The sequence below is a fragment of the Moschus berezovskii genome, chromosome 28 (assembly GCF_049115385.1).
Source record: "Moschus berezovskii isolate FMDL1 chromosome 28, NW_MosBer_1.0, whole genome shotgun sequence".
NCBI lineage: Eukaryota > Metazoa > Chordata > Mammalia > Artiodactyla > Moschidae > Moschus > Moschus berezovskii.
In genome coordinates, this window is record NC_142487.1 from 18,033,504 (window position 1) to 18,048,354 (window position 14,851).

At 52.1% G+C, this 14,851-nt stretch overlaps 1 protein-coding gene across 1 annotated transcript in view; it reads right to left on the reverse strand.

Moving 5' to 3' along the window:
- Positions 1–14,851, reverse strand: part of MYO5B (myosin VB) — a 347,287-nt gene that overhangs the window by 26,520 nt on the left and 305,916 nt on the right. The window contains exons 25-29 of the mRNA XM_055417346.2: positions 14,250–14,369; positions 12,381–12,521; positions 8,375–8,440; positions 6,443–6,685; positions 5,501–5,601 (exon numbers count right to left, since the gene is read on the reverse strand). Coding sequence (XP_055273321.2) covers positions 5,501–5,601; positions 6,443–6,685; positions 8,375–8,440; positions 12,381–12,521; positions 14,250–14,369 — 671 coding nt within the window. The remainder of the gene's footprint in view (positions 1–5,500; positions 5,602–6,442; positions 6,686–8,374; positions 8,441–12,380; positions 12,522–14,249; positions 14,370–14,851) is intronic.

Below are 14,851 nucleotides of genomic sequence, written 5' to 3' on the forward strand. Positions count from 1 at the left end.
CCTATGGGCTGGACCCCAGAACCCTGGCAGGAAGCAGGAAGCGGGAGCTGTGTCCACTCTGCTTGCAGTCAAGACCAGCAACCTAACTCTCAGGAGATGACAGTCGTTCCCAGAGCATTTCTGGCCGTGGTCGGCTGCCGGATGCCCCATTGGTCAGGATGTGTATGAGGTCTGGGGGGTATAGCTACCTGTCACATCTCCCCAGCATCCTCTAGCTCCTCCTCATGAAGAAGGGCCCAGACCTGGCAGGGCTTGCGTGGGCCGCCTCCTGGGCATAGCTGGTCACACCCAGCACAGGCCCAACTCTGCAGTGTCCAGAACGAGCCGAGGGAACGCTAGTGATAGGCAGGCTCTGTGCCCTCTGCTTCCTGCCCACGCTTGCTTCCCGCCAGCTGGGTGTGTGCCCTGGGACCTCCCTGAGTCAGGGCCCCAGCGTCTCCCCTGGGCCTGGCTTCCCCAGATCGTGCCAGTTCCCCACCCCCTCCCCAGCTGACACGTGTGTCCCACTCCCCGTGCACATCCACACGTGGCCTGGGCTGTGTGAGGCCGGCAGTCGACAGTGTAGGCCTTCCCCTTCTCGGGTGTTAACCCTTAACACTGAACGTGGGCCTTTTGGTGGCTGCTGTGTTAGTGGCTTTAATCCAGAGGGCAGGTCACCGGCAGGAACTCTAGGCACAGCGACGGCCAGCGTGGTGTTGGGCTCTGAGGTGGGTACAGCGTTTGTTTCTGAAGGGGCCCCTGGGGATCCCCAACTATCTCATTTCCACACGGGTGGACACACTCGGGGGAGGCTACCTGCCTGACACTGACACCTGGGCTAGAACCTAAGGTCTCCTGGCCGTGCTCTCGGGTCCTTTCCTGGATGGGTCCTGCAGACCCTGAGGAGGGGCTGCCGGGCTTCGGAGGGTCCCCTCACCCCTGCAGCTCCCAGGAGACCCCCTCTTGGGGAGGGGGGAACATTTGCTGCTGAGCCCTGCGGTGAGGAAGGTCACACCCCTCATGCTTATAACACACCAGGCATGGGGCACAAAGATTTGCGTAGAGAACCACGTGGCCCAGTCACCCCACTGAGCTCTGGGGGTCAGGCGCACGAGTCAATTAAGAACCACTCAGCCAGCTCGGCACCCCACTCTAGTATCCTTGCCTGGAAAATCCCATGGACAGAGGAGCCTGGTAGGCTGCAGTCCATGGGGTCGCTAAGAGTCAGACACAACTCAGCGACTTCACTTTCATGCACTGGAGAAGGAAATGGCAACCTACTCCAGTGTTCTTGCCTGGAGAATCCCAGGGACGGGGGAGCCTGGTGGGCTGCCGTCTATGGGGTCACACAGAGTCGGACACGACTGAAGCAACTTAGCAGCAGCAACAGCGGCAGCCAGCTCCAGGCCTATCTTTTGTTTTGCCTCCCTTCCCTCCTTCCACACCGCTGGGCGGGGGCGGGTGACGGGCTGGGGAAAGAGGGCCACCTGGTAGCTTAAGAAGGAAAACCCCAAACAAACTCACAGGAATCGACTTCTTAAATGTTGTAAGTCCTTGATGTCACTTAATATCAGCCTATATATTCCTGATGCTGGGTAAGACTGAAGGCGGGAGGAGAAGGGGACGACAGAGGGTGAGATGGTTGGATGACATCACTGACTCAATGGACATGAGTTTGAGCAAGCTCTGGGAGTTGGTGATGGACAGGGAGGCCTGGTGTGCTGCAGTCCACGGGGTCGCAAATAGTTGGACACAACTGAGCGACTGAACTGAACTGATATTCATGGAGAATGTCCTGTGTATGTCTCACTGGGCTGAGCCTAGTTCCCAAAGAGGCCACACACACACACACACACACACACACACACACACACACGAGTAAGAGGCAGGGAGAGTCCCCAACACATCAGGTGGCAAGACATGGCAGCCACTCCCCTCGGCTAACAAGCTCCTACCTAGGCTAGCCACCCACACGCCCGAGCCTGTTTCTTCAGGTGTAAAGTGAAAGTGCTCAGCTGAGTTATCTGGGAAGTTTCTTATAGATCTATACTCACACAACCTAAAACTATAAAGTCATGCACCAGGAAAGGCCTGGGATAATATGACTTTGCCTCTGTGGAGACTGTGAAAACCAGGACCTGACCACCAGCCCTTGGTCCAGTGTAAGAGCCTGCCATCCTGTGGACAGAACAGGCGAGGTTCCTGCCAGCTTGGAGACAGTTGGTGTCCCAATTCTACAGACTGCTTTGTGCTCCGTCTTTAGTTCCCACCCAGACTTTCTAGCCCACTGCCCAGGAGACTCTGGGACCTCTGAGAAACGGGAGATGGCTCCCCAACACCAGAAGCGAGAGGGACGTTGAGGCCACAGACAGACCTGGCCATGCAGCAGGGACTGCTTGCGGACAGGTATGGCTATGCCGTGGAATCACAGGAAACTGCGCTGATGGCTCAGGGCCAAGAGCGTTTGGGGAACGTTAGGGAAAATGCTGAGCGCTTCCAGCCAGGAGCAGCAGAGCTGGGTCTGTGAGACAGCTGAGCATAATCAAGTTCCCCTTCTTCACTCTGCCCAGCAGGAGAGCTCGCAGCTGCTGGGGCTCCAGGCCAAAGGAACCCTAACTCCAAGCTCCGCCCCCCCAAGGCGGCTGCACAAACCCCTCCCTGGTGGGACAAGGTCTCCACTCTCCTGCACAGGCCCCTTAGGGGTGACACCCACCCCCCCCTCCTCCAGCTGCCCAAGTCCAGGTGGCAATGGCAAAGCTGCTCTCATGCCCAGGCCTCCGGTCATTTTCCGGCACCTGCTGAGTGGAGGGGGCCTGCGAGGAAGTTCCCTGGGACCTGAAGAAGGGTCCAAGAATGCACCCTGAGTCCACTGCCTTGGCAAGGTGTGGGTGGAACTGGCCAGCAACTAAGGGAACCGGTTCCTGGAGCCAGGTCTGAGCCCTGGCCACTCCTGCCCTCTGAAGCTCTGCAACCACCCTCCCCGCCCCACCTGCCCAGAGGGGAAGCCAGCCTCAGAGCAGCAGGAAGCCCTGTCTCCCAGCCTTCTAACCCGGCTCTCCCTGATGGACCTGGCTCCAGACAGCTCTGAAAAGACAGTCTCTCCAAACACCGGCCTGTCCAGCCCACCTCTGGGGCATGGACCAGCTCTCTCTTTACTCTAGTTCGGCCATTTATAAAATGCTGATAACGATGCTGGTTTTCTCTGAGTTCCCCAGATGTGAAAATAAGAGCAAGTCTGGAGATAGACATGCTAAGCCTATTCCTGCGGCTATTCTCAGAGCAGGGCCTCGACACTGGCTTTTCGACCTACATTTGGGGACAAAAGACATAGCTGGCAAAGATCAGAAAAGTAACTCTACAGACTATGAACATTAGCAGGTGAAAAAGTTCTGAACTTGGGGACCAGTGCTCTTGGAGGGGCTGTGATCAGGGTGTGTGTGTGTGTGTGTCTGTGTCTCTACACTCTCTCTGGAAACCTAAGAAAAATTCAGTGTTATGAGTGTAAGTTTTTCTAGGCAGAGAATAGATTTTCCAACCACACCAACTCCGAAATTGTCCCTGAATAATACAATTTACATTTAAGCCAGAACACTCTCCGTCACAGGAAAACGGTAGGAGACCAAAAGCAACTGTGCCTTCAAAGCACCTTCGCTGCAAAGGATGTGCTTGCTGGCTGGGCTCCAGCAATCACATCCCACTCCTCCGGCCCTGCCCACCTGCCCACTGCTGTCCTCCCAGAACGCTGGCATTCATGGAGCCTGAAGACTGACAAACCCACTGATGCCACTTCCAGGCACTTGGAGAACCGGTTCCTCTGGCTTCCCCTCCTGGAGGCAGCAGCTCCTTTCTGTACTTAACTCGGTTTCACAGGCTATTAGTTGCCTATTGTACCCTGGGCTTGCTGGGTACGGGATTATTTTAATATATAAGAAAAGCTATTTTTATTTTATCACCACCATTATCGTTGCTGCAAAGGAAGATGAATCCAGCGTATTAAGCATGCCCTGGGAAAACCTTGACTCGGGACTGACAAACCATCTGGATGAATAAAAAGGGAGATCAGAAAGATATTCCCACTCCCCTGTCAGGACCAAGCTCCCTGTTTTCTTCTTTTAAAAACACTTTTTAAATGTCATCTGTGCTCCTTTTCCTTATTCATCTCATTTCTTATCTTCACCCAAGATAATTTAAAATGAGTAAATCTTGCCTGCAGTTTTGGCATGCAGAAATTCACTTTCATTTTCTTCTTTCCCTCCTTCATGGAAAAGAATTGTGGCTCTCTTGAAATAAATGGTCTCCTCCTGGGGGCCTGCGAAAATACCTTTACCTTCACATCGCCTACGCAGTCGGCTGGAAGCAGCCCAGCCCGGGCGTCAGGCCTTTCGCCTTCCACCGTGACCCAGTTACGGGCCTGTTGTATGGCCTGAGCGGCTCGGCTTCCTCAAGGGGAGCTAGATGAGAAGACAGCCATCAAAGCCCTGGGAAGCCCTCCCATCATTCACTGACCTTCCTACCAACGGGCTCACCACGCACTCCCGGGGCCCCCTGCTGACAACTTCTGCTTCCTGCAATTTTGAATAAATGCTTAACGACGGATCAACATTCAGGGAAAGAGAAAGGTGGCCAGGGAAAAGGGCCAGTTCCAACTTCACACAAGTGCCCAGAGAGGCAGGAGGTGTGCTGACTGCGCGCTTCCAGGGGCAGGCATCACTCAGAGAGCTACGCGCGGACGAACTCACCTAATCCCAGTCCCCCTGTGCGGCAGGCTGCTACGGCTGTCCCCAGGTCAGAGAGGAAACTGAGCACTGTCACTCAAGAGCTGGTGAGCTGGATCCCCCGTGCACGCTCGCACGCGCTCAGGTGTGCTACGGTCAGGGCCCTGCTCCACCCCGGGTCCTCTGCCTCTCTCGGTCACTCTCTTTTGCCTTAATCCCAGGTAGCTCATCCTTGAGGGGGAACCAAAGGTGGTCAGTTCACTGAAGTCCTGGGAAATCTCATTTTAGCCAATCCGGCAGTGGTCAGAGTCTCCCATCCAACCTCTGCAGAGCCTAGCGTGGGTTCCATGTCTTAAATGACAGGGCACGGGGCCCACCGCTGCGTGTGTTCCCCAGCCGGGCTGGTGAAGATGGTGGTAGCGCAGCAAGCAGCTGCACAGGCTCCCTGCCACTACTCGGGCGGGCTCACTTGACACCTGTCCCCATTTCTACAAGAGAAGTCCCTCCCACTCAGGCCTCCCTCTGCTCTCGTCGAGCCTCCCTGGGGAAGCTCCCTTCCCCAGGGCTTCTCAGAGGATCTGGGTTCTAGATGCTCCAGGGGTGTTCACTGGAGTCTTGCTGATGCTAACAGCTGGCTACTTCAGTGCGTAGGACTCACCGACTCCACTCCTCCCACTTATCTCCTATAATAACCGATACTGAGCTCATGGTCAGGGACTGAGAAGGTGCCTCACGTGCCAGGCTGGGCAGGGCCCCTGCCTGGTCATTGCCTCCCCCAGACGCAGTCACTGCGAGGTGGGGCTTACCTGTTAGTCTGGCAGACCCCGTGATAGGCCTCGATGGCATCTTCCTGATCCACGTGCTTCTCGCTGTTCGGCCAACTGGTTCGGGCATTGATGTTTGGCTCCTAGGAGATCCCCGATTAAGAACGAACGAACTCTGGTTATACGAACAACCATCATGAAATGACTTCATACACAGAGGTGGAAAAAAATGAGCCTTTGGGAAAAGATGAAGGCCCAGGAAGACTTCAGATAACAGGAGTTAATCCCTGGCAGGAATGGGATTTTAGAATCATAGGGGGAGAGGCAGGGAGCAATAAGGCCTGGCTGTGAAAGACAGCGAGCGCAGAGAAGCAGGGCTGGTACGACGCGGTGGAGAGGGGCAAGATGTCCCTGGAGGAGAAAGCTCCCCGAACGCAGAGGACACAGCTGAAGTCTGGCTCGGTGTGGCATCCCCCACAAATAGTGCTGCTCACATACCTGCCCCATCACACCCTAGGCCTGTGCCCCGAGCAGCCCAGGGGGCCCCAGCCCTCCATTCCCGCTCCTCAACCTGTGCAGGAGGCGGAAACATTAGGAACAAATGCTGCGTTTGACTTGTCAGCCTGGGAGGCTATGAGAGACAGGAAAGGCTTTCTCCACCTGGGTAACAACGTAAGTAACAGAGGACAAGACCTAAGGTGAAAAAGCAGGCCAAGGGGAGCTGCTCAGGCTGTGGCCCGGTGCGCTCTGATTCTGCGCCTCGTTCCTTCTGAACGTGCTCTTATCGAGTAACTTCAGAAGACTCCAGAAGCTTCCAGCAAAGTCTCCCGAGAAGTCATGCTGGGAGGACAGCAGGTAGCTTGCTCTACTTTTAGAGGCGACTCTAGAGCAAAAGACTCTGGTCTTGTACGTTGAAGACCCTCCCGGGTGAAGACACCTAAGGAAAGCACCTCTCCCCGCGCCAGCCCGCAGGCCCCTCCTCACCGAGCCCTTGCCCGCCAGGCGGCGCTGGTCGGCGCTCACGATCTGGGTCCGCAGGATGAGAACCTCCTCCTTGCGCACCTCCAGCTCCTCGTTGGCCAGCCGGAGCTGGTTCAGCAGGAGGCTGTAGCTGCCGGCGGTGCCTGCGGCAGCGGGGCTGTGCTCCGAGGCTTGGTCCGCCACGGCTGTCCTCAGCTCGTTCAGCTCATTCTTCAGCTTCTTGTTCTCCGACTCCAGCTCCTGCCTCTGGGAGGCGGCCCAGCAACACCCTCGTCACTCCCTGGGGTCAGGGCACCCTCCCCAGGAAGGCTTCCTCCCCCACCACCTTCCTGAATCACCTGCCCTGCCCGCCTGAGAAGCTAAGAGCGACCTTCCCATTTTAATGATGGGCCACAGAGCAGTTCTGACTATGTCAGCAAGAGGTCAGAGTCGGGGCCTGGACCTGAACCCACAACCCCAAGTAATCTGTCCTTAGGATCCAACACCATACCCCTCCTAGGGTTGCATTCCTCTAAGTGATTCAGCAGGGTTCGTATTTCTAGATGCATCCAGCTACCAAATCTTTCCTTGTGGAAGCACTGGTTTAAAAACAGTTTCCACATGTTAACACTGGACTTCCTGGAACCCTAATATGTTAATATATTTTTTGACTTTACAAAAGAGGATATAAAATGCTGGATTATCCTAACCCTGGTGGCTCAGCCGGTAAAAAGTCTGCCTGCGATGCAGGAGACCCAGGTTTGATCCTTGGATCTGGAAGATCCCCTGGAGAAGGAAACGGCAACCTACTCCCGTATTCTTGTCTGGGAAATCCAATGGACAGAGGAGCCTGGTGGGCTACAGTCCATGGGGATCATGACGTCAGACATGGCTTAGCGACTAAACCACAACGTCCTAAATTTATTTGTCTAGAGAGGCCTTTCTGCCCCTGTCTTCTAAGGAGCATCACATGGACTGGTGTTTTGGAGAACAGACCAAGAACATTGTTTTCGTTGTACAGAAGGCCACCAACTGCCAGTGCTAGCAGAGAAAAAAATTGCCTATGTACAGAGTCATGAATACCACTGAAACTCAATTTTGGAATGTATTTAAAATTTCAAGGCAAAATATTTAACTTTGTGTTTTAAGATGAAGTCAGGCAATTTAAGGTCTGATGATTTTATACAAATTGCTGACAGGGTCCTGGAATACATGGAATTCAAAGTTTCCCAGAGAAAACCAAGAACATGGATAAGTGGGCATTGGTTGCACACTTGTTACAGAGCCATAGGATCACAGAGCTGGGAGATCACTGGGCATAGCCCGTTTCCTTAATGCACGAGGAAACCGGGGGCAGAGCAGAGAAGGTGAGTTCAGAGGCTGGTACAGGGTCCTTCCCACCACTCCACCACCCACGTGGGCATTTCTCTGTTAACTCTAGTAGTTTGTACCAGAACTGAATTTAATTGAAGGACACCTAGTTGGTGCCCACAGAGAATTGGAGAATTGTTTGGTGTGGAAAACTGGCAAATTTTGGGCCAGGGGTATTGCATAGAGGGAAAATTTCCTATTAGCATATATAGTTTCATGGAGAATGTCTGTTAGTCGCTCAGTCGTGTCTGACTCTTTGCAACCCTGCCAGGCTCCTCTCATCCACTGGATTTTCTCCAGGCAAGAATACTGGAGTGGTAGCCATTCCCTTCTCCAGGGGATCTTCCTGGCCCAGGGATAGAACCGAGGTCTCCTGCATGGCAGGCAGATTCTTTGCCATCTGAGCCACCATACAAATTTTCCTTCATTTCAAAGATGAAGAAACAAACGCAGGAAGAGGAAACTGTGTGCTGACAGCTCCACTTAGAGCAGACGGGAGCTCAGGACTGGGTTTGCTGCTGCCCAGCGTCATCACTGGACCTCTGCAGGGGGAGTTCAAGGAAGCTTGTCTTCCAAGAATCTTACCTTCAGACTGTTGTAGGCTAGATCTGCATCCTGGTCCAAATCTGAGTCATTGCTTGGTTGTTCCGCCTGTGTGGATAATGAGGCAGAGAGGTGAGCACGGGCCACAGAGTGGCTGTTCCCCAAGAGGACCTCCCTCCATGGTCCAGAGGGGCTTGACCCTTGCTTGTGAACCCAGCACCCTCACCCACCATGTGCCCGCCTCCTTTCTGCCTCCAAAGTGCAGCTCCCTACCTTAGGCCACCACTGAGCTCTCCATAAATAACCCCTCCCTGCCTGCCCACATCCCCTACATAACTTCATTCACATGATCTTCATGAGCACCTGCAGGTTGAATACAAATCATACTGTTATGGGTTGAACCATGTCTGCTAAAAAGATACATTGAAGTCCTAACCCTTGGTACCTGTGAATGTCACCCCCTTTAGAAACAGGCCCTTGCAGATGTGAGCAGGTCAAGATGAGGTCATTAGGATGGTCCCTAGTCGGATATGACTGGGGTCCTTACAAGGAGGAGAAAAGATACCCACACAGGGAAGCGCACCATGTGACCTCAAGATGGCGGCAGAGACTGGGGTCATCTCCCAAGAGCCCTTAGGAGAGCACCGCTCTGCTGACCACTGAATTTTTGACTTCTGGTCTCAGAGCCATGAGGGAATAAATTCATGTTGTTTTCAGCCATCTAGTTTGTGGTACTTTGTTTCAGCAGCCCTACAAAACTAATGCCGTCACACTTGTGTGCTTACTAAGAAGGTTAACATAATTCTGTACTTATTATGAGGTCGACAAGCTCTTCTTTGGTTTTTTGGGGGATGTGTGTGCACACAAACCGTTTGTTTTCCCAACTAAGTTACTCTGAGCACCTTGTGGAGAAGCCTGCTTCCTTCAGGTCCTTATAAGAACTTCCAACAGGCAGCGGACCAGCTGGCCCACTACAGAGCACCATGGATATGGTCTGACATCACAGCTCCACTGCTGGGATTGTCGATGACAACCACGGGAATACTCGCCCATTAGGACTCAGCTGGGCTAATGACTCCTGGAATTGTCTGGCAGCTCTTGGACTAGACTTGTCCACTGAGAAGGGAAAGACAAACCTCTATAAAGGGTTAACTGCTTGGGGTGATCTCAGGCAGTGGGTGACAGTCCATGAATGAGAGAGGTTTAGGGAGTTAAAACCTGACAGCGCTCAATTGGATTATACATAGTGCTGGCAGCCTGAAGTCCAGCTGTTGATACGATGAGGTGTGTCCCAGGCTGACAGGCAGGGGCTGGATCTGAGCCCCTCCTGCAGCCCCTTCAAGTTCAAGGACGGTGACTCTGGCTGTACAGTTTCCAGCCTGTGACCTGGGAAAGCAGCTCTCCAGTGTCCCAGCCTCTGCTTCATCTCCCAGCATCCCCAGGTGCTGTGACCACTCAGGGTCAGCTTATGACTTGCTGCCCTGGGGAGAGGCCTGCGCTGGTGTCCTATGCAGCAGGGTTTGCCACATACTGACAGCATTAGGTTCTTAGAAAATGGAGATTTATCTATGCAAAATCTGAAGCTCTGTATTAAGGTGGATTGGCAGTTATGTTTCTAAGTGGACTGACTGCTCACTAGAAACCCCCTGGTAGCCAGGCTGGAGGAGAAGGAGCAGGGGGGATGGGAAGTCAAGACACACTGACTGGCTGTCCTAGAGGGTCCCCACCAAGGCAGGCTCAGTCACACCCATGCTGATAGACTCCCTACTGTCTTCCCTGTCATTCCACATCCAGAGCCTGGCCTCTCTCTAGAGCTGAGCCCGGGCCATACTGCTCCAGAATAAAGACCTAGGTAGCTCAGAATTCCTCCTAGGACCAAGGGCAGACCCTAGAACATGCTCTCAGAAAGCTCAGTTTCAGGATTTCTGCAGAGAGATCCCATACTCTCCCCTCCCTACTTCTGACTTCTTTACTGAATTCTGGCAGAAGCAAAGCCATTCTTCTTAAGCAGAGATCTTCCATGCACGTTCCAGGGCTCTGAGCCAAACCTGTGGTTCTAACTCTTGCTCAGTGATTATTTTTTAAGGAGAGATATACCCTTTTTGAGTCTACCTGGTAACTCAGAGGGTAAAGAATCTGCCTGCAATGCAGGAGATCAGGTTGGATCCCTGGGTCAGGAAGATCTGGAGATGGGAATGGCCACCCTCTCCAGTATTCTTGCCTGGGAAATTTCATGGACAGAGAAACCTGGGTGGTTACAGTCCATGGGGCTGCGGAGTCCTTGCCTGGGAAATTCCATGGACAGAGAAACCTGGTGGTTACAGTCCATGGGGCTGCAGAGTCCTTGCTGGGAAATTTCATGGACAGAGGAGCCTGGGTGGTTACAGTTCATGGGGCTGCAAAGTGGGGCACGACTGAGCAACTAGATCACCACCGCCATACCTGCTTTATCTGGTGTCAACACAGGCAGAAGCCTGAAAGCCAAGGTTCTGAGATTATCTAGCCTGCAGAGTGAGCCTGCAGGGGCAGCCGAGGGGCCAGGAACTTCCAGGTCAGGCCTGGTGTGATGTCTGTGATTTTCATCTATTTGATTGCTGCTTGCCTGTCAGGGCAGCTTCTCTCCAAATTGAAGGAGTCATTCATAAACCCAATCCTTTCACTCTCCATTCTGCATCTAATCCACCTGAGAGATTTAAATCCATCAGCAGGATTTACCTCCCCACTTCCTGCTCAGGAAAAAGCCCAGGAATTTACCAGTAACACAGATCAGCATCTGTGTCACGCTCAATTAGAAAGGGGGTTGGGTGTCACACAAGAAGACAGTGTGTGGGGGTAGGGTGGGGGTGGGGCTGAGGAGGCAGGGAGGGGCTCAAACCCCACAATGGACAATTAGGGCCTGAGCACAGACCCAAGGCTTTCCACAAACCCGCTATGAGGTCAGCTAATGATGTGATCCCTGTCCAGAATGGCCTCTAATCCCATCAGAAGTGGTCCTTACAGCAAGTGGCGCTTACCTCTGCATCACCGCTAATGGCAGTGGACTCTTTCTATTCCTACAGCACCAACCTGTCTGTACTCAACCTGGCACTTATTAAAAATACCACCAATGGTATGTTTTATTTTTCATCTGTTTTATATCTGGTCCTCCTGAACTAGATTACACATCCCTCGAATTTACAATCTAGTCAATCTGTGAATTTCTCTTTTGTTTGAATTTCCCTCATTTAATAAACACTCAACAAGAACAATGAGGCTGACGCCAGCACAATGCTGAGCACTGCCTAGGTGCCCAGTAGGTCCATAGATGGAGACATACATCTGGAGACACTAAGGTTTCAAGAAATATCAAGACCCAAGACGCGGATGATAACTTAGATTGAGATGAAGGTACAGCCCTACGAAAGAAGGGTGACTGACTGCAAACTGGCCCTGCCCCTGACCCAGTGGGGTTAAACTCAAGCCCACACTGGATTCCAGGTACAAAAGGCCATCGGTTTTCTCAGATTTTACTTTTGCCTACACAGTTGACCCTTGAACCATCCCAGGTTTGTTCTGCATGAGTCCACTGAATTTTGCATGTTTTTCAGTGGTAAATTCTACAGCAGGACACATTCTGAGATTAGTTGACTTCTCAGATGTAGAACCACGGCTGACTACAGTCACAGGTGACTTTTCAACTGTGCAGAGGGTTGGGCGCTTCTAACATGAATTGTTCAAGGGTCACCTGTATTTATACTCTAATCATATCCTGGTTCTCTTTGCAAGGGGGTGACAATGATACAGGTTCCCCGCTGGCTTCACCAGTGGAAATCCTCTGCCCCGGGGTTACTGGGGAAGTGGACTCCTGTCTGACCGGGGTGATGTGGGCACTGGCAGAGAAGACTCAATAGGTCACCAACACGAGATGAAGCGCTTCCCTGACACCCAGCCCCAGCACGACCCTGTGGGGTCACACCCGGCCCATGTGCCCTGGCAGGAGTGAGCAGGGTCATTTTGAGGCCAGCACCCCGGGAGCGTGGCCCCACAGGCTTGCAGCCCCTTCACGCACCGGGACTCTCTTGCCGTCCTGCTGTTCTTTCTTCTCCAGCTGCACCTGCAGCTTCTTCCTCTCCTGCTCCAGCTCCCGCACCCTCTTCTGCAGCTTCAGGAAGACAGTCATGTCCATGGCTGCCTTCTCCAGGCCAATTTCCTTCCGGGGAAGACAGGAAGCAGGGAGAGAAGGCTTTAATAGCTCAGATGCCTTAGGGAACACACAGCACCCTCAGGTCAGCTGTCTGTCCTCCGTCTCCCTCCCAGACATCACCAATCCAGACTTCTGAGCCAAAGCCAGCGCCGCCCATGTGGCATTCTCTTATTAAAGTTGGTGCTCCAGGCTCCCTCTCTGCCTGGATAACATCTGCGTCTCAGTCACCTGTATTGTTCCCGTGTGAGACACTTAAGATGACTGATCATACACTCCAGGAACAGATGGATAAAGATGTGGCCACTTTATTCAGAAGTTAAAAGAGCTCATTTCTAGAGAATGGTCTCGAACCAGAGACACTGTAAAACCTAGGATGTAATGCGTCCTGATGAAGGATCAGTGTGGTGGCTAATGACTATAAATGGGCTGTCAGACGTCATGCGACTGCACCTCGAAACAAAACCAACACTTGTCCTGCCAGGCAACCCACTTATTTAACAGGCTCCACACCACCAATTCCCAGTAGTTTTCTTCCTTAAGATTCATGCCTAGGTTTGTCCTCAAGAGTTTGTCAAATGTGGGGGTGACAAACGCGGATATCTGCACAAGCATATCCATGTGGATTTTTAAAAGGGGGGGAGTGGAAACGTATACCTATGGCTGAGTCCCTTGGCTGTCAAGCTGAAACTATCACAACTCTGTTTGTTAATCGGCTATACCCCAATACAAAATGAAAAGTTTTTTTAGAAAGTATATGTGTGTACATATGGGACAACAAAACTTGGTTCATCCAGCACTTAGTGAATGTTTCGTGCTTAGCCAGCACTGGGTATACTGCTCAGCCAGTCCCAAGACCTAGCCTCAGCTTCCTTGAAGAACATAAATCCACTGATGGAAGTGCTTATGTCTGCTTGTAAACTTGCCACACATAGAAACACTTGGGTGGTGCATCTGGCGTTCAGGCTGACCAAAGCCTCTGAAAAAGGAGGAGGTTGCAAAGCAAAATGAAGGGACTTAAGCCAGCATCTTCCATCAACTGATTACTGTCTAGCTTTCCATCAGACAAGCTGACCCGCCTCTGGGTCAGTCCCCACTGTTTCTCTAGCACCTGGCAGCACTGTCTGGCAAAGGACTTCTCAAGGTACATTTGTTGCTTTGTTTTTCGTTTGTCACATTTGTTTTTATCTCTTCCACGTCTATCTCCACGTACTACGTAAAGTTTTACATATAAAGACCATCGAATGACTCTAAGAGGCCATTACCAACAAAGATATAGTCATTCCACAAATATCTGTAGTTTGAAATATTTGTTGCTATTCTCTGAGTTTTATCCAGCTGCTGAGTCAGGAAGGAAAATTTTCTTGTGTATCTGTTGATGTGACTGTATGCACTGTGACAGTAAGTGGGGATGCTAATTTACACCTGTTTTAATGACTTAGCTCCTCCAGCTATTTCACTTCTCTGCAGTGGGTCCTCCGTTTTGCAAGAGGAATCAGGGATCTTCCTTTATGTAGAGTGGGAGCGATAACTTATTGCCTTGCACAGTAAATATCAACTCCAGAGAGCTGATAAGAGAGTCAATAAGTCCACCACAGTCCAAGCAGCCCTGCTATCAGAAATGAGCTGTAGGCATTGTGGTTGCCAGCAACAGAACAGTGCCTTGGGGCTCCAACAGGTCACCAACCCCACCCAACCCCAGAGCACAGAGACCAGCCAAGAGCCTGCCTTCCTCACCTCCACCTGCTGGAGGGTGTCCTCTGTGTCTCCGACCTCAGACGTGGAGATGGATGGGTAATTGGAGTCAGATTCTAAGCTGCTTTGGTTTGACGGGTTCCGCCGGTGGCCTGGGGTTTGCTGTTCAGGGAGAGAAACGTGAAAACTCAAAATGAACTAATGTTAATAAGAGCTATCATTTTTCAAGTAAAGGTAGACCCTAGAGTAGACTTCTGCCTCATTTGTCAACAAAAATAGGTACCACTGATTCTTGGAGTGATGGCTAAATAGAGCTGTTCCAATAAGAAATTTCACCTACAGTTCTTCCATCCATCCAGCCAAGCAACAGAATGACACCTCGAGGAGAACACAGCCCCACAGCAGGACTGCGTTCCCTCAATGCAAACCCCCAACTCTTGGGTGGATTTGTTCTGAAACGACCCTTAACCCCATCGCTCTGAAGTGCACACAGTCCTGTCGTCAGCCTCCCTCTTGAAGAGAACACTACACTCCAGCCCCTCGCGGCCCCTGCTTCAACCTGCATGCCACTGATTTTGGTTTTTCAAAATAGTAAGCCTATTAGAAATAAAGCTTGCCATTTATACTGTTCACTTAAAAATAAC